Source organism: Chrysemys picta, chromosome 8, assembly GCF_011386835.1.
Source record: "Chrysemys picta bellii isolate R12L10 chromosome 8, ASM1138683v2, whole genome shotgun sequence".
Lineage (NCBI taxonomy): Eukaryota > Metazoa > Chordata > Testudines > Emydidae > Chrysemys > Chrysemys picta.
The window spans coordinates 29076993-29104948 of record NC_088798.1 but is presented as its reverse complement, the minus strand read 5'-3'; the positions used below and the strand labels follow the sequence as shown (position 1 = coordinate 29104948).

At 41.5% G+C, this 27956-nt stretch overlaps 1 protein-coding gene across 3 annotated transcripts in view; it reads left to right on the top strand.

Annotated features, from left to right (window-relative positions):
* MCOLN2 (mucolipin TRP cation channel 2) overlaps positions 1 to 18080 on the top strand; it is a 42357-nt gene extending 24277 nt beyond the window's left edge. For 2 of the 3 annotated variants that reach the window (XM_008166613.4, XM_065554140.1), the window contains exons 7-14: positions 157 to 256; positions 4821 to 4936; positions 6193 to 6342; positions 9493 to 9594; positions 9713 to 9835; positions 13281 to 13487; positions 15319 to 15437; positions 17470 to 18080. In XM_008166613.4, the coding sequence (XP_008164835.4) occupies positions 157 to 256; positions 4821 to 4936; positions 6193 to 6342; positions 9493 to 9594; positions 9713 to 9835; positions 13281 to 13487; positions 15319 to 15437; positions 17470 to 17506 (954 nt within the window). In that variant the 3' untranslated portion in view covers positions 17507 to 18080. The remainder of the gene's footprint in view (positions 1 to 156; positions 257 to 4820; positions 4937 to 6192; positions 6343 to 9492; positions 9595 to 9712; positions 9836 to 13280; positions 13488 to 15318; positions 15438 to 17469) is intronic. The other variant, XM_024103825.3, reaches the window with a different exon arrangement.
* Positions 18081 to 27956: the final 9876 nt, after the last annotated feature.

Here is a 27956-nt window from a genome sequence, read left to right as displayed (position 1 = left end):
TATATTAATCTATGATGATAGCTTTATTTACAGATTATCTAGATTAAGCAGTACCAGTGGGTATCAATCTAGTCTTTGACTCTGCATTTTTTGACAGTGTTAATTTTGCTAGTTTTGCTTTCATCAAATGATAAATCTTTACACTTGTGTTTGCAGATTACTTTCAACAACAGAGCCCACAGTGGTAAAGTAAAAATTTATTTTGATAGTGATGCTGATATTCAAGAATGCAAAGACTGGCATATATCTGGATCTAGTAAGTATGGTGCATATGTGTTCTGCATGGTGAAAATCTGATGGTTTCCAGTAAATCTATATCATTGTTCCACTTCTGAATATATATGATAACTACAGACAAAAATACAAGTGTGAACTGTGGCTATATTCAGAAATTAATGGCTAACATGTCAACATTTTTAGAAACATTACTGAAATGCGTGGACACTAGGGCAGCATTAACCAGTGGATAATATAAGCTACAGATGGAAATGATGCATAGGAGTAGTCGTTGCAGCACACTGTCTACTGTGTTATCTAATGTCCTTTTTAAATGGTTCAAGCTTGGGGCCTACATCCCTGCCTTTGCATTACTTTTTCTGACTCTGCTAGTGTTCGCACCATGTCCCAATTCACTCTCCTGTTTCTACTTGTGATATTGGTGTTTGCTCTTTATGCCCTCTCCCATGTCAGTAACAAAATGTTAGACCCACTTTTTATTTAACATCAGTATAGTGAGAAGTAGTAGCCTAATAACCACAGACCAGATCCTCCCATCTAGCTGAGCTTTAAGTCATTTTTATGGACCCTTTATCCTGAGAGTGATCTGAACAAGTTCACAGCTCTAGGAAATAGAGCAGCTTGCCTATGACTCCAAGGTGCTGTTCCTGCATATGGGCATCACGGGTGTAGGAACACCGAGGCCACCCCCCTGCACTCCGAGGACATTAGTCTGATAGTGCAGTGAAAATCCTTAAGGGACAGGTTTATGCTATTTTAGAGATGGATTGCTTAATCAGAGTGAACCCGAGGAACTGTTTCAGAACAGGAGTAAAGAATCATAGAACTGGAAGGGATCTTGAGAGGTCATCTAGTCTAGTTCCCCTGCACTCATGGCAGGACTAAGTATTATCTAGATCATCCCTGACAGGTGTTTGTCTAACCTGCACTTAAAAATCTCCAATGATGGAGATTCTACAACCTCTCTAGGCAATTTTTTCCAGTGCTTAATCACTCTGACAGTTAGGAAGGTTTTCCTAATGTACAGCTTAAACCAGGGGTCTCAAACTCAAATGACCACGAGGGCCACATGAGGACTAGTGCATTGGCCCGAGGGCCGCATCACTGACACCCCCCTCGCTGCCCCTGGCCCAGCCCCCACTCCACCCCTTCCATGAGACCTTGCCCCTGCCCCGTCTCTTCTCCACCTCCTCCCCTGAGTGCGCGGCTCCCTGCTCCTCCCCCCCCATCCTGGAAAGTGCTAAGTGCCACCAACAGTAATGCACCTCACTCAAAGGACAAAACATGCACTTAGTTAGATTTACTTCTGTTAAAGCCCCCCCCTGCACTGGGCTGCACCACCACTCCACTCCTGCTCTGCCTCTTCCAGGGGTGGCAGGTTTGTAGAAATTTTGGTGGTGCCCAGAACCTGCCCCCCTCCAAACTCCACCCCCACCTGCCTAAGGCTCTGGGAGGGACTATGGGTGGGGGAGGTGGTCTGGGGTGCAGGCTCTGGGATGGAGTTTGGGTGCTGGGTGCAGGCTCCGGGCTGGGGCATGGGGTGGGGGAGTGCAGGCTCTGGGATGGAGTTTAGGTATAGGAGGGGGTGCAAGGATGAGGGCTGTGGGGCTGGACATGAGGGGTTTGGGGCATTGGAGAAGCTCAGAACTAGGGCAGAAGGGAAGGGGAAGGACAGCCTGCCCTGGCCATAGTAGTGGAGGGGGGCACTAGGATCTTGCGGCAGCAGGTGATGCTGGAAGCCGGCAGAGTGGAGTGGAGTCAGCATGAGCTGCAGGCTCCGGAGTAGTGAGGGGGCAGCAAGTGAGCCCAGGGGACACTTGGAGGAGACGTGTGGTTTTTTTTTTTTTTTTTTTTTTTTGCAACAGTGTTACTGTTGACTCACACTTAGCTTGCAATCCATTATAAACTCAGATCCCTTTTTGCAGTACTCCTTCCTAGGCAGTCATTTGCCACTTCGTATGGGTGCAACTGATTGTTCCTTCCTAAGTGGAGTACTGTGCATTTGTCCTTCTTGAATTTCATCCTATTTACTTCAGAACATTTCTCTAGTTTGTCCAAATCATTTTGAACTTTAATCCTATCCTCCAAAGCACTTGCAATCCTTCCCAGCCTGGTATTGTCTGCAAACTTTTTAAGTGTACTCTCTATGCCATTGTCTAAATCGTTGATGAAGATACTGAAAAGAACCAGACCCAGAACTGATCCATGCAGGACCCCACTCGATATGCCCTTCTAACTTGATTGTGAACCACTGATAACTACTCTCTGGCAAGATATACCACATCTACCAGTTCCCTCCTATCCACAGGGCTTGTTACCCTGTCAAAGAAAGCTATTAGATTTGTTTGACATGATTTGTTTTTGATAAATCCGTGCTGACTGTTACTTATCAGAACTAAATTTGGAAATACTGTCTTTATTTGACATTTAAATAAGTATGTGATTCTATCTTAGATATTTCTAAGGTCTAGGTCGATGGACTTGGGATCTTGTAAAAGATTTTTATTCCATCAGTTGTTTTTGTCATTTCACTACTTCAGACAAGTAGTTTAGGCATGTAGGTTAACTGTTATTAATCTACCCTGTTTGTCCTGCTGTGTCCACATGATGCAATAAGCAGTTGGCCCTGCTTGCTGATGTAGTAATCTTGAGACACATGCAGACGGATTGCATAAAAGGGGTTATGCCATGGTCTGTTGCTTCTCTGACAATAACAGACATGTTGGTGACTGCTTACTCATTTTAACCAGCGTGTCATGTCACTGGGTTCAGGAAATCTTCTACATAGCAATGTACATATTTTTCAAACAGTCAGTAAACATTACTGTGTCTTCAGATCCCAAGATCTTGAGAGTCTGTTTTTGTTCATATTTTTCTGAAGCTCATCAACTTCCTATCTGGAGGGGTGAAAAGAGTTTAGAGGAGGAAGGCACAGATGTTTGCTAATATCTAGTGGATACCGAGACTTGCAACTTGTGTGCTTTTATTATTAATGTCTAAGCAAATCATTGCTACCTTCTAATGAAGAAACAGATCTGCTTAACTCGCTTCTGTAAAAGTATCAAGATGACATAAATATCCCTTCCTATAACCTACGTAGTGATGGATTTAACAAGACTCTGCCTGCAAGGGAAATTCAAACTTTTAAAATTAGGTTTTGACCATTCTGTTTCTTTGAATGAGCTTAATACATTAAATTGAAATTCTGGCCTGGTCTTTTAACCAATAATAAATACCCAAACTCAAACACCTATGACACCTTTATTCCTATACTTCAAAATAATTCCTCTTTGACTACTTGAAGCCTGTTACGTCTTTAAAGACTTTATTAGAAGCAGTGAATGTTCCCTGCTTGTTCTTTTGATGATTCTTACAAATAAAGAATGGCATCCACATTTTATTTCTATCATTAAGCTTTTGTCTGATCACTTTAGAAAGTGACAATAGTACTGAAGGTTCCACTTCAGAGCGAGATTCAGTATGACAAAATAATATAAACACATTCATTAATGGTGAAGAAACAGGGCCATCACAATTACTATACAGGGCTGTGGTATAGTCGATAGAACTTTGTTCCTTAACCAGGATCCTCACAATGTGTTCTCCTCCTTGCCAAATCTTTGCTATATTTGTATAGTGTTATATTGGAACCCAGATAATTTTGTGTGTGTGAGATCAGTTCTTACAATGGTGTCTCAATTGGCCACGTTTTGTACTCTACCTGCATATTAAGTAGTTGATCAAAGAACACTGAGTTAAAATAGTCCTGCATTATAAATAATTGACTTGTTTTGCTCTGAACTCATTTTTATTTATTTATTTATTTATTTACAAAAGCTGTTTAAGACCCTGGATCTACCAGAATACATAGATTTTTTTTTACAAAATCTATTTTTAATTCTATATATGTGTACAGAAATTGAAAATCCATCCCTCCTTTGCTTCCCTGTAAAGAACTAAGTTCAAAGAGCTGCATATCTCCGTGGATAAGCTATAGTTTGTCGCTTACTTCTAGCGCTGTGCGTGGAATACTGTTTGCATACCACGAACTGCTACAGCAGCTCTCAGTTGCAACTGGTGAAATGGAGGCTTCTAATTGCAGGTCTTCATTGGTGACAAGCCTTTTGGTAAACAGTGTCAATGGGTCAAATTCTGCCCTTGCTTATGCAACTTCAATGAAGTCAATAAGATAGCGAGATTTCTCTTGCTCTGTGAGCAGAATTTGGCCTGTACATGAATTATTAATTTCAAATAGTTTAAAAAGAAGAAAAAATTCATTTCACTGTCGGGGCACAGCCCCACAAACCCTCTGCATGTAATACCCCAGTGATTTGAGTTACAGACCTACATGCAGGAGGCTTCTAATGTACTCAATATGTATTGATTATATTTTATATACCTTATTTCTATAGTGATATGACAGTATACCAAGTGTTACAAAATTTGTCATAATAAATTTGCAGAGAGCTTTTATTATATAGTTAGTTTTCAAATGCATATGAAAAGAATTCTGTGCCAGAAGGAATATGTAAAGATCTAACTGTTTCCTATTGTACTTTTTTTTTTTTTTTTTTTTTTTTTAGCAGTTCAGAAAAACAGTCAATATATTCTGGTTTTTGATGGATTTGTCATTGTAAGCTGTTTTGCTTCCCTTATACTCTGCACACGATCCATTATTCTTGCTCTGAAATTGCAAAAAGTAAGTATAACCTTGTCTGCCTTTTCTCTCTGCTTATGTGTCCATTCACTTTCCATATTTTAGTTCCACTAAGCAGTGCTATGTTTTGGATTATCAAGTATATCAAGTGAATCTGTTCTAGGAAAATTATCTCTCCAAGAGTATATTGCATCTGTATTATATCCAATCTGATATTTCTAAATTCTAAATTAATGGAGATATCTCCTAGAACTGGAAAGGACCTTGAAAGGTCATTGAGTCCAGCCCCCTGCCTTCACTAGCAGGCCCAAGTACTGATTTTGCCCCAGATCCCTAAGTGGCCCCCTCAAGGATTGAACTCACAACCCTGGGTTTAGCAGGCCAATGCTCAAACCACCGAGCTATCCCTCCCCCTCTTTTAGGAAAGAGGTTAAGTTTACTGTATGCTTGTACAGTACACAATGAAGTCTCAGTCCTGATTGGAGTATCTGCATGGTACTGTAATACAAATGCGTCCATTTCAGATCCATAGGTTAAAATTCTGGCCCCACTGAAGTCAATGTAGTTTTGCCATTGACTTCACTTGTGCCGGATTTCACCCCAAATCTTCAAGTCCTTGTTTGTTTAAAGTTGGCAAATCATACACCCTCAAAATCCAAATATGACTGACTTTTTTCCCTATAAGGCTAAAAAAGCCAGATATTTAAATGCTCACTGGGTACATTCCTGAGCGCAAAGGGCCTCATGCTTTTTGTGTCATGTTGTTGCCCCACCCTCCCCGACACACATGTAAGACACTGATATGTTCCATACGTCAGGGAATCTCTTCCTAAATGTGTACACGGGAGGGGAGAAGAGAGCACAGGATACATGATATCCAGTTATCTTAATCAACATACTGTCTTTGTAACCGTCAAAAAGGTAACGGGACCTAGTTCAGCAAAGGGTTTGTCAGACTTTGAGGGATTGAGAGAGCAGTGCTGACCCATCAGTAGGGGGACAGGAGAGAGTCTGTGGATTGGCATGCAGGATGCAGAAAGTAAAGTTAGTAATAATGCAGTAATGATAGCAGTCACCCTTTACAGAGTTGTATATGAATGTCCCATAATTCTTTTCTGTTGATATTGCTAATACTGCCATACATTATTTCTACAGTAGTTGCTAGGGCATATTCTTCCAACAGACCCAACTTAAGTACTCTACTTGAGCAGTACTCAAGAACTGCAGCACCTGTATGAGCTTCCTTTTTACTGGAGAAAAGTAGGTTCTGTAACCAAATCTCTAAATGTTTACTACAGAGATTTGTGTATTTCTTCCTGGAAAAGTACAAACGCCATGTCTGTCATGCTGATCGTCTGGAGTTTATAAATGGATGGTATGTCCTGGTGATTATCAGTGATGTGATGACAATCATTGGATCCATAATGAAAATGGAAATAAAAGCCAAGGTGAGAGTTAACCCTTTTTTCTTCATATTTTCTTCACTCTATTTAAGCATGCTTTTAATTAGACTAATGCAAAGAAAACCAAAGTTGTGACCAATTAACTCTTTTGCCACAGCGATTTGGTTCGGTCTCTCTTCTTTTGGTAGTATATTCCTCTCCATCTGTACCTGTCTTTTGTTGTCTGTTATCACCGGAATATGAGTTTTCTCTCTGTCAGTGGCACCAACTCAGTTCAGTCAAACTCTGGAGGGTCTTCTGCCCCTTCAGTCTTGGAACTCACGTTTTCCTCTTGAGTACCAAACCGCTTTTTTTATGGCCAAAACAGCAGTGTTCAACAGCCAAAAAGGAAGGTCCATGAGCAGCATCCTTTGAGTCAAATGCCACTGGCAGGAAGGCACCTACTGTATGTTATGTTTAGGACCCTACAAAATTCACGGTTGATTTTGGTCTTTTTCATGGTCACAGGATTTTAAAAATAGTCAATTTCACAGCGTTAGATGTTTACATCTGAAATTTCACACTGTTGTAACTGTGAGGGTCCCGACCTAAAAGGGAGTCCTGCGGGGGTTGTGGGATTGCCACCCGTACTTCTCTGCTGCCTTCAGAGCTGGACTCCTAGCCAACAGGCCCAGAGCTTCCTGCAGCTGGAGGAGGTTCCCAGAGGTGGTCTGGCCCCTACAGGGGAAGAGGAAGTCCTGTCCCTCCCCAGCCTGACCAGGGCTAGCAGCTGCAGCCCGGCACACGAGAGAAGCCCCCTTCCCTTACAATAGCTAGATTTCACTGGGGAGATCAGATTTCATGGTCTGTGACCCATTTTTTGTAGCCGTGAATTTGGTAGGATGCTAGTTATGTTGAGTGGCTATCATAGGCATAACCCCACACACACAAGTGCACAATACTGACACTGAGAACTTCTTTCAATAAGTTTTCTTCTGCAATCCCTATTTCTGTAAAACAGTTTTCAAATTAAAACAAAAACCCATAGTATTTTTCTTACATTATTTACATCCTCAGCATTAACAGGAAACAAAATACATCTTTTATAATGAATGCAATATAGGTCATAGTCTTCTAAAAGGACATCCCTGTATAATTTTAAGGAAAACGAATTTACGAAACTTATATGTGTATATTGCATCTGTAAAACTACATTTAAAAAAAGCAGAAGCTATAATATTTATAAATGGTGTGTGTGTATAGCAAGCTATGCTCTATATAATGTAAGTACACAAAAAGAATCTGTCATTAATTTATAGAATCATGGACAAACAAAACTTGCCATATAACATAGGATGGCAATACAGAACACCTCTAAGTGCAAGACGCAGCAATTTAGGCCATGTAATGTTAAGTACCAAACAGGCACAACAGACCTTCCTACCAAAGCTGAAGGAAAGAGCTATATGAATGGAGGAGTGGGGGGAAACAGCAGTCACTTGTGTTCTTTAAAAAGTGCTTAATCCAACCAAGATGCTATAGTAGCCATAGAATAGAGTCTAGGCAGTAATCTTGCCTTAATTCCGCGTGTGCGTATGTGGAATTTGTTCACGTAGATAAGAGAGACACTTTAAAGCTGCAGTTCAGCAGCAGCCTTCAGATAGGGAGGGAGGAAGAAGAAGAAATGGAGAGACATGGCTCTACTCCAGGAGAGTCCTAAGGTGAGGTGTGGGGGAAACAGGAAGGGTAAACGTGGTTAGAGGAGATTCTCAAAAGGGTGGAGCTGCTTTTTCAGGGAGAGGGATGGTTCAGCATCTCTCATTTGGGGTGAGAGAAGTGTTGCTCTTTGAGCAGAGAGTGGGGCTCCAGTAGCATTCGCTCAAAAGATCCCAGGATCTCTTGAGAAGAACTGATCCCAGTCTGCCTCTCCATAAAATTCTTGCTACAGTAGAATCTGGAAGTTCATTCCATTCCATCTCATTTATTTGGCTTCTGTTCCTGAAACTGTTGCTGTAAATAGCATTTTTTTTTTCTTTGCAGTCACATCTACAGGTCCAGATCATTGCCTGCATGTGGTAGGCACTGTACATGCACCACGCGCATAATAAAAAGGTGGCTCCTGCCCGAGAGGGCTTAGCTAATGAATGCTGCCCATTATTCTTTTCTTTAAAAACTGATGGTAACACACTGCCTAGATTGTGCTCTGAAGAAGAAAATCAAGAAACATTCAACAAACAGGAGTCTCCTCTAAATTGTCCCCAAACAGCAGCTTGTGGGAATGGGAACATCTCTGCTGTAATCCACTTTCTTAATGGACTGTCAAATCTACAAGTATAGCAGTGTCTGTCGCCACACACTGATCAATCTGTCTCGGTTACAATAAATATGGTTTTATGTTCCCAGCAGTTTTTTTCCCCACAGCCCAACCATATTTTGTGACAAAATTTGTGTAATCACATGTACCAGTGTGTGTGTCGGGGCAATCTGGGAAAATGTGGGCCAATAGATCATGCTTCCCACACTCTAGAATGTCCTACTGCACAAGTAGCTGGGAGGAATAAGCATTGGCCAAATCAATTACACAGGCACAGTAAGGCAAGAATAAGTTTTACAAACTTGCTACCAACATGTGTCAGTCGCGGCCTGAAGAAAGGGCAATGAACTACTAGCTGTTGTGATTATGAACAGTATTAACCAAGTGTGTGGGCAGAAAGCCTGTGAGAGTTGACCATGCCAGCATGTGGTTACAAATTCTGTTTAAGGTTGTAGTATAGACAGGGCCTTAGTCATGAAGTCTCCCTCTTATTAATTGTGAACCAGTGCTTAAGTAGTGAATGAAAATTAGTTTCCTATTTTTAATCATATGGCAAACAATGAACTTCCTTGAGAACTTAATTTTGAAACTGTCTATTGTAACCAAAGTGAAATCCACACAGCGCTTGCAGGCTTCATGCAAATTTCTTTATGCCATTGTGCACCTTTGTCCATCTCCACAATACCACTGCCTCTCTGTATAAGGCATGTCTCCTGAGCAACCATATTGGCTTGGTGTTATGTGGCTATGTCCGTTTGGCACTAGAATTCAACTGAAGCCACTGAAATTTTAAAATCTGACCTAAAAAATTTCCATGTGCCATCCTTTACCTGCATAGTCTTAAACTGCAATACCTATCAACAGGTGTTACTTCACTCACCTGCCTTTTTTGCATTCCTCAGAACCTCACAAGTTATGATGTTTGCAGCATCTTACTTGGAACATCGACTTTGTTTGTTTGGGTTGGAGTCATCAGATACTTAGGATATTTCCAGACATACAATGTAAGCCTAGAATCAAATATTCAGTAGTTGAAACTTATTTTAGTTCTGTTGTTTTTATTCTAATTTCTTTAATGTGTATATTGTCCTCTTTCTCCTCCTCTCCCCTGTCCCTTTGCAGGTGCTCATTTTAACAATGCAAGCATCATTGCCCAAAGTTCTAAGATTTTGTTGTTGTGCTGGGATGATATATCTTGGCTATACATTCTGTGGCTGGATTGTATTAGGGCCTTATCATGAAAAGGTATGTAAGCTCTTCTAAATGTGCATATATAATCATTCCATACTCCGAGTAAGCGCTATCATTTGGGGGAGGATATTCCTGCTTCTTAAGTTTAAAACCTAACTCAACCTTCGTTATGAAGCCTTAACAACAGCTTTAAGTTTTATATGTTAAACTCTCACTGCCTTTCCAAACACTACACTGAGGATTTTCAGAAATTCCCCCACTGTTGTTCTAGGGCTGGTGTGGCTCCAGCTCTGCTGTCAGTGGTGGGCACTCTAACATAGCCTGGGCACTGATACTTTTCACCCCCAGGTTTCCTCAGCAGGGTTTTGTATTACTCATAGCTTTCTCCAAACCTTCCTCTCTGGGTGAAACTTGGCACAATTGATCTTGTCCCAAATATAGGGTGATTTGGAAAGTTTTTAATCAAAATCATTTGTATTTTTTTCTTTTTCAATGTAGATGCAAAATATTACATATACTTTTTTCCTGTATTCCAAACCAAATTTTTGTGCCTGCATAACTCAAAAATGTGGGAAGCTAAAGGCTTTAGCGTGTTTTATAAAGCCCTCTGCAAAGGAAAGAACAACAGTTCAAGTTTAGAGAAGAGACTGCTGTTATGAACATTTAGAATTTGCATATTTACTAATTCTCATTAGTAATAAGATGCATTTATTTATCCTTTGCTTTTAATGCATTTTAATTGATGACCAAATACTTCCTAAAAGCTTCTAGAATTTTCTGCAGAAATCCCATAATACCCTACGCATCCGTCAGATTATACCCTGGGGACCTGTCCCTTTTAGCTGACACGTTGTAAATATCACTTTTACCCGAACTGTCAAGTAGCAAGCATCTAACGATCTGAGTAAGTGAAAGAATAGTCAATGAGATGGTTGACTATTTATGTTGTCAAAACTTGATCTTGTATGATTTTCTTGTCATTAAACGTTATGGCTCAGCTCATTTTGTTTAAGGCTCTATCAACTTGTCCCAAATCGCACTAGATGGCAGTATTGTACTGCATAGAACAGCCTATTCTAGTCACTTGCTTTACCATCTGTTTTTGTGGCAGCTGACTGGCTGCACACTCAGTCTGCTGTACAGAATTAAAAGGAGGATACTCTCATTCTGTTCTGAATGCTGCAAACTGCAGCCCAAAATAGGAATGACTTGATTCTCATACATACTAATTAACCAAGATGGCCACTGCAAGCTTTGTGCACAAAATCCCGTAATGCTATCTAGTGGTTGTACTAGTTTGATGTCCCACCAACTTGACACTCCCAGAAGCAGCACTCCCTGCTTGTCAGTGAAATTTGCTGTCTCCTGAAGTGTAGTGCAAAGGTAGGACATGCAGGCAAGCAACTTCATGTGAAGCAGTGAGTAGCAGAAGATTACTACTTATCTGTCCTTCCTTATTTTAAAAATAAAGAAGTAAGAGAAACAGGACAGTCCTCCCACAAGTCATCTTGAATCAACTACCATCTATTACATCAGCTACAGACCTTGCCACTTGGAATTGGGTGGGGAAAAGTACTCTACAGATTCCCTCTTAATTTTTTCATGAAGAGTTTCAGAATCCCTTATATTTCCACCCAGCCTCTCTCGGGCCTCATGTAGTAGAGAATCTCTGCTCATCAGGGAAGAGATGGATTCTGCTCTTTCCATGTGACGACTACAAGGAGTGACAGTGAGCAAGGTGAAGCCTTCCTAGCTGTTTCTTTTGCTAGATGGCTCACTGAGCAGCCCTGCCAGCACAGAATCAAGAGCGCTGAACTCGGATCTCTAGATGGCACTGGTGGACCACTCCATGTTCTAAAATCACCCTTTCCTAATATCCCTTAGAGCAAATTTGTCTTACTCCTTCCCCACACATCATAGAATACATAATCATAGATGTGTAGGACTGGAAGAGACCTCAAGAGGTCATCTAGTCTTCCTCTTGCTTCCACTGCGCTGAGGCAGGACCAGATATACTTAGATCATTCCTGGCACATGTTTGTCTAACCTGTTCTTAAAAATCTCCAGTGACCGGGATTCCACAACCTCCCTAGATAACTTGTTAAAGTGATTAACTATCCTTCATAGTTAGAAAGATTTTCCTAATATCCAACCTAAATATCCCCAGCTGCAAACTAACCAGATTATTTCTTGTCTTACCTTCAGTGGACCTGGGGAACAATTGCTCACTATATAACAAGGTTTTATGTATTTGAAGACAGTTACGTCCCCTTCAGCCTTCTTTTCTCTATACTAAACATGCTCAATTCTTTCAACCATTCCTCATAGGTCATTTAAGTGGGAATTGCCCATATATAGCATTTGATCTTCTCTGAAGACATGTTTGACATGGCATCAGCCAGCTACTCTGAATGCCTGACATAAATGCTATTTACTTTGGGTTTCTGGACTATCCAGCATTCTTTTTGACCGAGAAAATGTAAAACTGTGGGGAGGTTTTGAGAGTAGGTAGAGTTGGTTAAGGCAAAGTGAAAAGGCAAAATAGGAGATTGCCTAGTGGAGCTTGATATAAGGCCTGAACCTGCTCGCACTGTCCCTTGGTCTTTAGCTATTGCTGTGGAGGGCCGTTGGCACCCAACCCACTGAATAAAATCTTTATAATTTGCCATACCTATTTTTCTTGCTGCTATATTGGGATTTAGAAAACCTTTTATCATTCAAACCTAAATTTGGGTTCAAATGTACCTGATAATTTGTAAGATGACCCCCAACTCCTTCACCAAATAATGGAATGAGAAAATATAGCTGGAAGATATTCATTCAATCTCAGTATTTTTGTTAAAGAGAAGTATGGTCTATAATTTCGCCACAGAAAGGCTAGAGGAACTGTAGTGGCTCTACTTGTCCTATTTCCCCCAAGTGCAGAAAAAATTAAACAGATCTTTACCAATGTGCTGCTGGAAGGGGATTTTAAAAAATGTTATCGAAAGAGTAATAAGAGATTGGGGGATCAGAAGACCTGGATTCTGTTCCCAGCTCTGTCACGTACTCATTGTGTGACCTTGGTCACTTAATCTCTCTATGCCTTAATTTTCTTATCTCTAAATTGGGGATACTTTTCCGCATGCATAATACAATTTGAGACCCTCTAATGAAAGCATTAAACATTAGTGGTGGTTGTTTGTTAGATGCTTTAACCCCTTGGCACCTTTCCCACAACTGATGCCAATGCAAAACACTCAGGTACATATGGAAAAGGAATTATCTCTGCCTCCCAAGCCAAATGATCATGCCAGTCTTAAATGTATGAGATACACAAAAGAGAGAGATTGTGGTTGGGGGAGGTTTTTGGGGGGGGTAGAGGGGCGCAGTAGAGTAGTGGCTGTGTTTAAAAAAATTTGTGGGAAAACTGTTAGTGAAAATGTCTGTCTTTATCTCCTTTAACCTGACTGTATGTGGTGTTCAGGTTCTAATGTCAGTCTCTTTCAATATTGTCTAGTTTGAAGATCTGAACACAGTTGCTGAATGTCTGTTTTCTTTGGTCAATGGTGATGACATGTTTGCAACATTTGCTCAAATCCAGCAGAAGAGCACCTTGGTGTGGCTGTTCAGTCGATTATATCTGTATTCCTTCATTAGTCTATTTATATACATGATCCTCAGCCTTTTTATTGCACTCATTACAGACTCTTATGACACCATAAAGGTAAATCATTTTGTCTTTAGTGGAATTTTTTCTTCTAATCAATTATTTAGCATGCTTTCGTGTTAGTTAAACCATAAAGGTGGACAAATGGAAGCTCTCTTGAGATATTGACTGATTATGATGTATGGTAAAGATATTCAAAGCTTTTAGCTTAAGATCTGGTAAAAAATGGAAGAGAGAATTTCCCTTAAGTGATCTCCACCCAGGCATTAGTTTGGAAAACTTACTTAAGGTATCACACCTCCCCCCTGACCCCCAATTTCCCCCAATTTATTCTACTGGCTGTATTACATTTGGGTCAGAATAGTGACTTGAGTGGGAAGTGGGGAAGTATATTAAGCTTAAAATCATTGAATGCAGTTGCTTACAGCTAGAGAATTCTTTCATGGAGTGCAAGAGTGTAATTGCAGTATCAAAAAGTCTTGCTGAGGCCGGGAGAGAGTGATGTTTGAAAGATGTCTGGGGGAGAAGGAGGCAAGGGGGTAACCCATTCAGTTAAAATTGCTTAGCAGTACAGATTTGAATACCTCTGCTCCCTGTGCTTCACAGAAATTACTGGCTCAATAATTAGTAGGGTGAGTGGTATGAAAGAGACCCACTGAGTCTAGTACTAATGAACTGCTAGCTAGAACCACTCTATCCAGTTCTGGTGAAAAATGGAGTGGAATTAAAAATATTCCCTTCTCTAGATCTCTTCCCTGCATTATTGCCCCCCATCAGTATTTTCTATACATTTCTAGTCACTTGTATTTCTACATACTTAAGTCCTGGTGGTTAGAGTAACGAGTGAGAAGGCTGCATCCAGTAACTGGCCTTTGGCTGTTGTCTTTTTGTTTTAGTTCTCATGTAAATACGTGTGCAGCATAGTGGTAAATTGTTAGTGGCAGTACACCTCTACCCTGATACAACACTGTCCTCAGGAGCCAAAAAATCGTACTGCGTTATAGGTGAAACCGCCTTATATCGAACTTGTTTGATCCACCGGAGTGCGCAGCCCCCCCTCCCCCCCCAGAGCACTGCTTTAACCGCGTTATATCCGAATTCATGTTATATTGGGTCGCGTTCGATTGGGGTAGAGGTGTATGTGGACCACAACTTCCTAGGATTCTGTTTTGCAAGTTTCTCTGTATAGGATTGCAGTAATTTTGTTGATATTCAAAGTGAAATGGGATTGCTTCTGTTTTTCCTCTCTCTCCCCTTGCCTCTAATCCTCTCATGTGGATCCAATGGTTTAAAGGAGAAGCCGCTCCGTATTCAAAGATTCCAAGGCCAGAAGGGACCATTGTGATCATCTAGTCTGATCTCCTGTATAACACAGGCCATATAACTTCCCCAAAATTCCCAGAGAAGAATCGGTTGACTTTCTGTTTTATATAGCACTTCCTCTGAATGAAAAGGTTGACTAAACTTCTAAGTGTCTGCTGTCTATCTCTGCTTCAAAGCTGTTGGTCTTTAGAGCTTGGGATTTTTAATTTATGGAGAACTCACTTATTTATGGTGAATATGTAGGAGAAAAAAATCAATATAAAAATGGTGAAATAGAATCACGCAGGAATGAACTGGATAAGTTATGCAAGTAACATGTGAAAAGGAATAACTGAAGTGTCTTTTCTTTTTTCAATATGTTTCCTTTAGCTCATTCTTCTGTTCCCACGACCACATTCTCCTAGCCTTGCTTTGTTTGCTGCAGTAGTGACAGTTTGATTCATCTATTAATCTAGATGTTAGAGCTGATAAAAGTGTGGGAGAGCAGTGTAGAATGGAGGCAGGTTTAGAGCAATGACACAAGGAATGATTTTTCATGCACTGTAAATGGTGTCCTGTTTTTCAGAAATACCAGCAAAACGGCTTTCCAGTAACAGATCTTCATGAATTCCTTAAAGAATGCAGTAGCACAGACTATAGCAAAGAACCACAGGCTTCCATGCCTTTCATCTGCTGTTGTAGGAGGTCAGTATGGCAGTGCGATTCCGTGAGCTATATAATTCTCATAAGTACCCATGAGGTTAGCTGTCTGTTGGAAAGTATGGGTTTCATTATGGTAGGCACGCCCAGAAATCTAACTATAGCATGTTCAGACTCTTAAATATATTTATCCCTTTCTGTTGTATTTAGCATTAGAAAATAGCTAATTTGTTAAGGGGAGAGGGCAGGGAAAGATACCTTTTGAGTTTCACTGTAATCGTTGTAAAGCCCTCGGAGACCTACAGATAAAAAAAAACTAATATATATAAAATATGAGAGAGAGCATCGTTAATATTTCCAAAGGGGAGAGTTGTGCTGATCAGGTCAGGGAAGCACAGAGCACTGAAAACTCTTAGAGCAAAGCTAGGGTCCAAGACCATCTTGACTTCCAGGTAGGAGATCTGTTGGCAGGTAGCAGTATAAGGGCACAAGAGAGAACTTGTTCTTTCAATTTAAGTGACCCCTCCCTCATCCCAAACCTTGAGATTTGTCTGATTAAACTATTCCCAGCAATCTCCCCTCTAGTTCAATGGGAGCATTCCCCTGAGAACCTTGGCCATTTCCACTGAGCTGCCTGGAAGTGCCCATCATTATGAGCAGGGCCTGTATTTGGACCATGTGGATGGGACTGGAAGGCATTAATCTGGTTCAGACCCCTATAGGGGTTAAGGGGCCAGTAGCAGGCTGTCATGTTCTTTCTCCTGGGAGGGGGAAGAAAAGGAGTGGGGACCATTCATCCTATAGTACCAAGCTCACTCCCACCTCTTAATCCCTGCTAAAGTGGTAGGTAGGTGGCTGTGGATTTTGCCTGCTGGCATTGACAACTGTGGCAATGGCATTGAGGTTTATGCACAGCAGAGTTGGAGGCAGATGGAGCCTGAGGGAGTGATGTCATGTGAGGAGTGTAGCAGAATTGGGTGATCAACTGACCCGAACTAGTGTGGCAAATCTTGTGTTCCTAAATGATCAATAACAATGGATCTTACACAGTAAGGTTCTTGTGAACCACAGCTTTCTGCTTTTGATGTGCCCCTGGCTGAGGCTTAAGTGTCTTTTAGTTGAGAAAAACTGCTGGCTTGAGGGGGGCGGAGAATAAAAGAACATCTAAATCTCCAGATAGCTGCTGTGGACACTTCAAAGGTAGGAGGTACGGTGAACTTAGGTGCAGCTTCAAACCTACTCTCTAAGGCTGCAAGCGGACTTATAGATTCTTTTCTCCTTAACTGACTTCACTGAAAGAAGGAAACAAGTTCAGCTTCCACGGCAGGGGACCTGCAGCTGGCTTGAAACCTGGAACTTCTTTTGGGCTCAGGGACTTGGGTTATTTGGCTTTCCAGCATTTCCAGTGCACTTGTTTGCTATTGGTTAGCAGAAACTAGCTGGAGCTGGGCATTGAGGCACTGAAGTAGGAAATTACAAAACACAACAGGGAACGAGGGGGATTATCTCCTGCCCCGGAGGTAGGAAGCAAGGCATGTTGCTGCGTTTACCAGAATGGGCAGGTTTGCAGTACTGCTGCCCAGTGAAGGGCATATTTTCTTAAACTACACGCCTCCACATGTCTTTAGTTGAGCATGTCAGTCAGGGGAGCCCTAAATGGTATAACAAGTTCTGACTGGTGGATCTGTTGTCTCGGTTGTGCGGCTTAGTCATTTTTAGCTCTTTCTGTCTTCCTGAACATCTGTCTGGCTGATAGATGAAAAAATAAGTTGCTTCGACTTCAGTCTAATCCGAGATTGCTAGTGACCACGGTAAATTACAGGAACCTAATTGATTTCATGATTACTTAGCATATTAGGTTTTCTTGCAAAAGGTCAATCCATAAAAAACCTGTTTGCTTTTTCTGAGAGCATAATTAAAGGCAAGGGGTATAGGTAGATCCTTCTTAATTATCTAAGAGATATATAGGAAATTCAGCATGGTTAACTTTAAATATACCAAGGATTTTATGTTGCCCTTATTAAGTACAGAATTTAAAAATACCAACTTTTTTTTTCTCTCTGGCCCCTTTTTACAGACAAGGAAGTGATGACAACTTGATACTTATTAACTGACAACCTACTGCTGAAATTCACTGCTCAAGAACGTTCAGAAGGAACAAACTGCTGTGGAAAAACAACCCCCCAAATTTCAAGAAGATCTGTCATTTGGGGCTATTTCTTTGTAAACATTATGACCCTATTTAATTAGGTAGTTTGGGGAGGCAAGCAGGGCAAAAAGCTGCTAATGGCTGGTGTCAGCTGGCTGACCACGTTGGAAGCTCAAAAGCTACCTTTATTTGGACTAGAATTATGAAGAACTGATGACGATTCCCACTCTGTGTTCTACTGTCTTAGTCCTGAACCTGAGAGACACTGTCTGTGGGAGCTCAGCACCTTCTTCTGATCAGGCCGCAAACTAACCATCTGGTTCTTAAATATTTATATTAAGGAACATATTTAAAAAGAATTAAACACACTTGTTTTTAAGTAGAATGTTGAATATTGCAATTATTGGTAAGGAGTGTTTCAGGTCATTCATTTAAAGTGATGTATTGGAAATGGAGATTGTAATTCTTATTTGGCATAAAACATGATTCAGTTGCTTGAAATAAATTTGTGTAATGCAGAGCTGCACAAAAATGCAAAATAATTGATGTCTTCATGTGCGTTAAATTGATTGAAAACTGTTAAGCCATTTATATATCACTAAGCTTACTTACCAGATCTTGTACGAAACAGAAGCAATTTGTAGTTGCCCACTTCCTTTTGTATTCTGGCGGTGGGCTTACTCCATTCTATCAAATCTTCAGTGTGTATGATAGGCACATAGTATATTTGTTTGGGCACTTCATCACATTACTTATTGGTAAATAAGTCACATACGGTGTGAATGGAAGCTTTCACCACAGATATCACACAAGAGATAACTTTTTAATGAAAACCCAGCTAAGTTCTGCCTGGTTTACCCTTCAGGTTTGACATGGTAGTTCCATACTGAATAAATCCCTTTTAAAAGTACATTACTTGGGGCACTGACTTACTTATGTTTCTGTTCCAATCACATGTTGAAAGAAGGAGAATATATAGTGTCACATTCAAAGATGGTTCATACAGGCCAAGATTTTCAAATGGTTAGTGATTTTGTGTTTATATGAGTGCCCATCCTGAGACACCTTAAAGCAGCCTGATTTTTCCGAGGGGAGGGTTCTCAGCACTTTCTGCAAATCAGGTTTCTGAAGGTGTTTCAAGTTTGGTACCTAAAAATTGAGGCATTCAGAATCACTATTCCTGAAAATCTTGACTCTAACAGCTGTCCCCAGATGAGATGGATTACTGCTTCAAGCATCTTGATTAATCTGAGCAAGCATACACTGCCTAATGGCAAAGGTGGTTAGTCACCAGTTAGGAAGACAGTATGTTCTGATGATCAGAGCAACAAACTGGGACTTGAATTTTCTGCATTCTGTTCTTGGCTCTGCTATTGAGCTTAGGTCCTCTTTCCCAGTGGAAAGGAAAGTGCTTACATCTGATGTAACGGGAGTATTGAGACCCCCAAAAGCATTTGTAAAACACTCTTTGAGAGCCTCGGATAAAAGATGCTATTAAAAAATGAAATGTTTTATAGGCAATGGGCACTTTACTATGAAGCTGTCTCCCCCCAGTTAGACATACCATCCTCTTTGCATTAAAAAGCTTTGTTACTAAAATAGCTTCATAAAGAAGTGCTAAAATCAATATTCAGTGTATGGAACTTCTAGTTACTGTTAAAGTTCTCAAAAACAATGTTTATCCATATATTGTTTGACTATAACTCCATGTCTTGGTGAGAGCCTTTAAATATGGTCTAGCGAGTTAAGAGGAAATTTTGGCTTTGATTTATTTACAAATAGTTGTCAGACGAAGGGTGAAACTGCTGAGACTGTTAAATGGTGAATACATTAATTCTGGGGCTGGGCAGCCTAGACACCACATTTTCCATCAGAAGCACCTTGATTAAATAATCCCTGAAAATATGTGTTCCTTTGTACAAAGATGGTGTTACTGCAGGATGTGTTGCCAAAAAATCAAACCAAACCTGTTTTTATATTTTTTGAATTACTGGTAACTTGCACAGCACTTTATGAACATACCAGGTGAGGCGATACAGGATAAATTCTACGCTCAGTTATGCTGTGTAACTGGAGTGAACTCCCTTGATGTCAACGGAGTTGCACTGGATTTACTCCTGTAAACTGGATTTGAGCTACTGCCCCTCCTGGAAATAGCTTACAATCTACTGTTGGTAGAAAATGAATGGTAGCCGTGATGGTCTGAACCCAGGTCCTAACTGACGGATGCTCCTACGGCAAACCCATTACGGGAATTAGAAAAATAGCTTGATTTATTAACTTTACTCCTCACTCTGCAAAGCACCTTATGGAAATAGCTTTATGTAGCACATTCCATATTCACTAAGTTCTGTTCCTCCTAAACTGCAGGCTGGCACTCTGATCACAGCCCTGAAAGAATTCCGCTCAGGCTGTGGGAGCTAACCCTGTTGCAGCAGCATTCGCAGCTGGACCTTCCACTGAGCTACATTATCCATAAGTGCTGTGGATGCTGGTTGTGGGGAGGAAGGAGAGCGAGGCGGGGAGGGTTTGAAAATGAGCATAACCAAAATCCTGAATGCTTTGCTGGCCTATTCCCTATAGGCTCATCACCATAGAACAGAGAATTTCATTGCACCACGCATGGCCAGCTCCAGGCACCAGCCACCAAGCGTGCTTGGGGCGGCACCTGGAGGGGGGCGGCGCGGCGGGGCGCTCTGGCCCGAGAGCGGGACCCCGGCCGGGCTTGCCGCCCTCCTCCCGGCGCTCTGGCCGCCAGGGAGAGTGGAGAGCCCCGGCCGGGCTCGCCACCCTGCTCCCGGCACTCCGGCCATTCGGGGATTGCGGGCCTGCGGCCAGGCTCGGCGCCCTCCCCGGCCGCGGGGGGCCGGCGGGTGGCTTTTTTGCCTAGGGCGGCAAAAAAGCCAGAGCTGGCCCTGGCACCACGACCCCCTTTTGATAACAAAAATTACTACATGGCCCCAGGAGAGGGACCGAAGCCTAAGCCTGCCTGCACCCTGCCACCCTGGGCAGGGGAGCAAAGCCCAAGGGCTTCAGCCCCGAGTGGAAGGCCTGTAACCTGAGCCCCACCACCCAGGGCCAAAGCCGAAGCTCTAGCCCTGCTGCCCGGGGCTGAAGCCCTTGGGCTTCAGCTTTAGCCCTGGGCCTCAGCAAGTCTAACACCAGCCCTGGCGACCCCATTAAAACTGGGTTGCAACCCACTTTGGAGTCCCGACCCACAGTTTGAGAACCGCTGCCATAGAATGAGGGCATTGCAGTAGAGCATTAAGTAACATGCCAAGTGTCTGTCATGTAGTGGTGGTGGTTTTCTCATCCTTTCCAAATGGGGAGCAGAATGTGTGGTGGAGTTTTTTGTTTTTTGTAGGGTTTTTGGTTTTTTAAATATATATGTTGCTATGAATTTGTTAGGGAAGGCAAGGTCAAATTATATACAACTTTCTAACATGTCTTCGGCATTTAAAGACTGAATTAAAAAAAAAAGATCCATTTGTTGTACTACTGATGACAGTTGTTGCCATATAAAGTGGGTAAAATGATCCTAATGTGTGATAGTTCTGGCCTCCAAGCCCCATCTTATCACTCCTGCTACTTACCTGCTTGTGCTCCTCAACTCATCTGCCACACCAAACCCTTCTCGTATTCCTGACTCTAGACCTTTTCCCACCATGCTCCTGATACTTGGATTGCCCTGGGTGATTGGCTGCCTTCTGTGCATCTCTTATAAGTACAGAAATATAACAAACAAAGGTGGGTTGTTGGGTTTTTTTTGTTTGTTTGTTTGTTTTTTGGCTCTGTCATGCTGGATTGGGAAGACACGTAGGCTGGTTCTGGACATATTCCTGCCTTTGAGAGAGAAATTATCCAAATTAATAGGATTTCATACCTTACTTTTAAAGTGTCCTGAAAAGGAACAAAAAAACTGGGCTTGTGCCTGATTGCTGTACGTCTTAAGGCATCAAGAAGTAGCAAAGGGTGAGTTTTTAAAAAATAAATCCTTTTTTCTGCTTGCTTTTTATATTAGAAATTCAGATCCTGGCTTTGGCAGACTCTGATGGCTAGAACAGTAGTGCAAGAGTTGCAGCACAAGAGCCATGAGAGTGTAAACTAAACTACTGGGGGGGGGGGATTATTAGCCATACCGTGTCAAACTTCATTTTAACACCTATTTGCCATGATTAGCACATTAAATATAGGAAGCGTTACACATGCAGCCCTTCAATGACAGTGTTCCGAGCCCTCAATAAACATCGTTTCTACCTTCCAGTAGTCTGCTAGCAAAGACCAGACTTCACATTCCTGAGTTTAAGGTAAGAAAGCCACACAGAATCATAATTTTGTTGTTTTGTTATTTTTGGGCCTTCTTTATACATCAGAAAGATGTATACAAACGCCACAAGGCCAATATTTAAAGCAGTCCTTTACAGGCTGAGTGTGTGTTACACCACTACTGTTAATTGCAGGACAGTAGCCCTCATGATAATCTTACCAAGGCCAGCCCTATGCTTAGAAGGCTTTGCCTGGATACGGATATTGGTGTACTATGCCAGCAAAGTGCTTCCAGTGTAGACCTGGCCTAAGGGTGTCAACAGAGGGTTATACCAGAATAACTGTCCATTTAAATTCAAACCTGTAGATTATACTGAAAAAATTTCCTTTGCAGACAAGGTCTTATTCTCCAGCAATGGTTGGGTAAATATTGAAGAGGTGTTAACAGTAACTTCTGCAGTCTCCAGTGGCCTTGGCTGGCAGGTGAGTACAATGATGGTTGCGAAGCAGGATGAAGTGATGGGTTTCTCTAGAGGTCTGTGGGTGGGGTGACAAGGTGTAGGTATCCATATTTAATTGCCCCTAGTTGGGGAGGGATTGCTGGGCAGTGTATAGCTAAGAAGAACGGCAGCTTTCTAAATTCCTGGTTTAGTAAGAGTCTGCATTTGACATTTGATGATGTAGTTTAGCATTATTGGGGCTTTTTTTGGTTTTGTTTTTTAAGTGTACTTCTAGGATTAAAATATAATGGATGAAGTCATCATAATGTAGAAGTAAAATGCCGATGATCCTGAAACAGCAAGCAAGTTACTCTCATCCAAGCAAGGTAACATTATCCCAAAGCTACTTAGGATGTTACTTAGAAAAACAATAAATAATTAAAGTTAAAGAAATGCATAAGGTTTGGCACACACTCCAAAGCAAGGAAGGGCAGTGGTAGGACTGAAAGCTAGCACCTAGATATCATGGTGATTGGTGATCTACAAATATCAGCAAGAGATAAACTTTTTAGCTCACTGCATCATGCCCAGGTATGACACTATCTACAATGAAGTGTTACATTGAGCTGGTGGACAAGGAATCCATGTGCTCGGATTTAGAGTCTTTATGTGGTGTTTGCTGTATTACCTCATGTTCTATGCTGATGGCACAGGTGTAAATGGGACCTTTTATTTAGAATTAACCTATATTCATGTCTCAGTGGTGGTCGGTCATGAATCATGACATTTTTGGAAGCAGAGCACAATTTATATGGGCTGTAAACAATCTTTTTCATGAAAATCTCCCTATTCCTCACCTTTCTGGGAAGGAAGATGCCTTCATGCTGCAAATGAATGGTCTGCTCTTTTGTTTTGGCTTCAGCAGGGTGGACTATAGAACTGGCAGCTTTTGTGTAAACTTCCCCATTCATCTTATGTCTTGCATTAGCAAACTCCCAGATTTCTTTGGCCCCCAAGCCTCTGCTTGCTGTGCAAAGGGGGGAAGAGGGGTGCTAATGTCAGGGTGCCCCCTCTCCCCGCTTCTTTACCCCATCTCCACAGAGCGAGGGGGGATATGACACGACAGGGCTCAGGACAGAGGGCGCTTGCTGGCAACAGATGCTGTCTCAACTTGCTAATCTACTTAAAAAGTCAGTGTACTTAGAGTGGGGTCAGCATACTTAAAGGGGCAATGCGCGTCTCTCTCACACACACTCTGTGTTTGTGTGTGTCTCTCTCTCTCTCACTCACACACACCACTCCCCCTGGCACTTTGGAAAGTGGAGGGAATGGTGCGCGCCAGTGGGATGGCGTGGATTCATCATGTTCAGTTTCCACAGGGAATGTTTGCAGCCACTGCCATGCTGTGTCTCCTCCCTCCATTCATGCTGCCTTGTAGAGTGTGAGGTTACATTAACAACAATGTGTTAACCCTTGAGGACTCAGCTGAGTGCTAGTTCATCGTTTAGCAGTAAGGCATTCCCAGGAAATATCCCACCCTCTAACTTCACCATCTCAACCAAGCTTCACAATCGCTGTGTACAGTATTAAATTGTTTGTTTAAAACTTATATACACACACACACACACACACACACACACAGTACATCTGTCTGTCTGGCAAAAAAAAAAAAATTCCCTGGAACCTAAATCCCCATCCCCCCCCCCCCATTTACATTAATTCTTATGGGAAAATTGGATTCGCTTAACATCATTTCGCTTAAAGAAGCATTTTTCAGGAACGTAACTACAAAGTTACACGAGGAGTTCCTGTAATTTAAGGCCAGAAGGGACTGTTAGATCATCTAATCTGACCACCTGTATATCACAGGCAATTACATTTCACCCAGTTACCCCTGTATGGAGCCCAATAACTTGTCTGGCTAAAGCATATTTTCCAGAAAAGCATTCAGTCTTGATGTGAAGACATCAAGAGACAGACAGTCCACCACTTCCCTTGGTAGTTTGAAGGCGATTAAACATCGAAACAATATTAATTATTTGTGCCAGTGAATTTGTCTGGCTTCAGCTTCCAGCCATTGGTATTTGTTAGGCCTTTAACTGATAGTACTAAAGGCTCTTTAGTCTTGATATTTTTTTCCTCTGAAGGTACTTGTACATGGTAATCTAGTCACCTCTCAATTTTCTGTTTGATAAACTAAGCATACCGATCTCTTTATGTCTCTTACTGTAAGACATTTTTCTCCAGCCCTTGAAACATTTTTGTGGCTCCATGCTGCACCCTCTCCAATTTTTTCAACATCCTTTTTAGTGTGTGGACACGAGCACTGTACATAGTACTCCGGCATCAGTCTCACCAGTGCCCATATATAGAGGGAAGGTCTACACTTAAAACCTGTAGCTGCGCCAATGCTCTTCTTGCCCATTTTATTCCCAAAAGCCAACAGCTAGTGTCTGGCATCAGATCTGCTGCCAGGATGATAATTTATCAGTTATACTGGACTATGCTGTGACTAAATGAATTGGGCAAAAAGAGGGAGGATAACTCTGAGAGAAAGCAGTTTGTTGCTGCGCATGGGGTCAGGAATGAAAGGTTTTCCCAATTTTCTATCTTGTGTGTGGATTTTAAAACTTACTCTTTGTCAAGTCTCTTTTAAATATATTCTTTTGCTCATTAAAAATAAAACTCTGGAGAAGCAATGGCAAAAAAGGGGACGAGAAACAAAGTTTGTGGTTCCCAGTATAAATTTAGTCAGTGAGAAAAGAAAGACTAGGCACTTATAAAACAAATACCCTTCTCAGTGTCAACAAACATGCTTATTATTTTATGGCATTTGATCTGCCAGCTATGTACCAGGGAGGAGTTTTTATACCTGTGGCATGAGCATACAAAACCCTTTGCAAACAGATAATTGGCCAAGGTGGTTTAAGGTGGACCGAAATAGTCATGCTCATGGTTCTATGAAAATGTGAAGATGTGGTTTTCAAAGCTAACAACTAATGGAGATTTTGGTTCCTCATAACTGTAGCTGATATCCTTGTGAAAAATATCTGCATCACTGAGTTTTTTGGGAACCAGAGTGATGCTTCTGTGTATTTCATATTACCTCAGCTTCCTGTATGAGTTTCTACTGCTTCCTCTTCTGTGTTGTGCAGGTATTTTCTGTTGCTGGAGTTATTTTCTTCTGCATCGTTCCTGTGTGCACTGCTTTGGAGAACCTCTCTGCTCTATTACTGGTAAGTTTAACATTCACCATCTTTAGTGTTCCTGATAATTTTGGCTTGATGCATTGTCACTAACTGCCATATGGAATCAGACCAGTGGTTTGGTAACTTGTCTTTGACAGAGACCAGTACCAGATGGCTTCAGTAGTGTATTGTGGCAATGAGTTCCACAGGTTAATTATAAGCCAGGTCTAAATAATAATGATTTCTTAATCTTGAAGTACCCACATCCAAAGTGTCTCAGGCCTCAAAACTTAAAGAAGGCAGCATTTTTGAAAGTATTCCTGCAATTCAGCCACTACCCCACACTTCACAATTCATAAACCGTGCTGCCTCCTCTGAGCAGGCAGAGCCGCCTCCTGTTTTGAATCAAATACGTTCTGATCATTACCTGCTGCTGTAAACTGGCTCAGAGTGCACACCTAAGTGTCAGTTTCACCGAACAATTCAGATCACTTTAGCCTCCACTGCACATACACAATAGCAAATGGAACAGAAAAGAAACTCAGTAAAATAGAAACCTACCTCCTCATGCCCCAATGTGCCTCCATTTGGGGAATTACACAACATTTTAGGGAAAAAAGCCATGTACTTTGTTGCCAGAGTGAAGCCAATGTTTATCAGATGTTTGAGAAATTGGGCAGGGGGAGGGACAATCAAGCTTCTGACATTTTTTTTTATTATTCCGTATTATTTTGAAATTACAAGTATAGGCAGAAAGGGTTGACATTCTAACAAAGAGAGCTCTCCTGCGCACACTCCACCAGGATGTACTGTTACGCTGGGTGATGCACAGGGAATTCATTCAGACAGGAGCCCTTTAATAATAATATTTTGGAAAAAATATAAGATGCCCTTATGTCCACATTCAGAATAGTCATCTGATGTCACTAGAAGGTCACTTACACTTCTAAATGCAAACACTTAACAACAGTAGGTGCATCACAGATCCTTTGGCTGGATTAATTTTTGCCTTGTCCTCTGAAAGCATGAAAACAGCACAATTTTAAACATACCATTTAGCTGCTGCCTGCCTTAGTCAAGTCAGTTTATGCCTGAAGTGTTTGTTTAAGTCAAGGAGAAATGATTAGAGAACAATGAATTACCTAATATTGTGGGTAAAGCTAAGTAGATAACATGATAAATGTGATTCAACAACTACAATAAGTGGCTACTTAAAGGTTTACTTTCCCACTTACATACTGCCACTGTGTTCTGGGAGATAGGCAATGGCACCACCATTTATCAGCAGTCCCTTAATTTGGACTCCGTGATTCTGACCTCTCTTGTGCTCAATCCCATTGATATTAATGGCTGTTCCAAGCAAACGTCCAAAGGCAGAATGTGGCCCTCAGTGTTATTTTCCATAGGCCAAATCCTGGAGTCTTTACTGAGGCAAATGTCAATTGACTTCAGTGGGATTTTGCTTGAGAAAGGTCCTGGGACATTGACTCCTTTTGCAATTTGGCCAGAGTTAGTAGCTGTAGAATCAATTGCTGTTTTTGTGGAGAGTCTATTTAAAAGACACTTTGAGGTCAATTTCAGGCTTCTACACACATGTGCATTCTTTTTTGCAAAACCCAAGGACAAGTGAAAAGTTTCCATTAAATTGTATGTACGTATTTTTTTTTAAGAGACACTGCCAGCTCCATCTAGTTTTAAACAGACTGATGTTCTGAGGCCACTTGGAAAACCAGCCTATCATGCACGTACACATGGAACATGGTCCACTGGAATGCTCCAGACTTGGACTGTTGTTCATGCTGGATTTCCCACTGTGAACAAGAGAAGCAGCTCCAGCAGAAGCCAGGAGGATTAGGACACCACCTGATCTGAAGTAAACCCTAAGGATAACCTCTGTGTCTGTGGCATCTTTGCTACTTTGACTTTTGGACCTGAGTGAGGGGAGAAATCCAAGGTTTGGATTTGGAAGAGGGTCTTGAGCTGCCTTTTCCCCCAAATGGCCACCATCTAGAGTTTAGATGATTACTCAAACATTGGGTACAAATAGGCAGTTGTAGGATTTTCATCCTCCTCTTGTATTGTATGAGTAGATGCGTTTTTCTTTGCATATACCCTACTCTGTGTGCTTTAGCAGCAGCCACCGCACCACTCATCAACATTTGAGGCCTAGAAAGGTGATAGCATCTGTTGATTCTGTAGTCAATAGAAGACACACAATGAAAAACTGTAACCCAGTATGTTGTCTGCCATGGCGAGAGAACCTGAGGTCTGCCTCAATCTCCATTTTCCATGTTGTAGCACATTGATTGCTACCTGCCAAATCTTTGGCCTAGATAAATATTTATTTCCTTTTAAAGGTCAAGAAATGTGGGACTGGATTGACCTAAGGAATGCAGAACATTCTAATGGTTCTTTTCAGAACTTGATTTCTATAATGTGGTAATAAAGCTTTTTCCTCCAGTATTGATTTTTTTATTGTATTTGTTACTAGCTAGATTATTGTTTGACCCATAACACATTA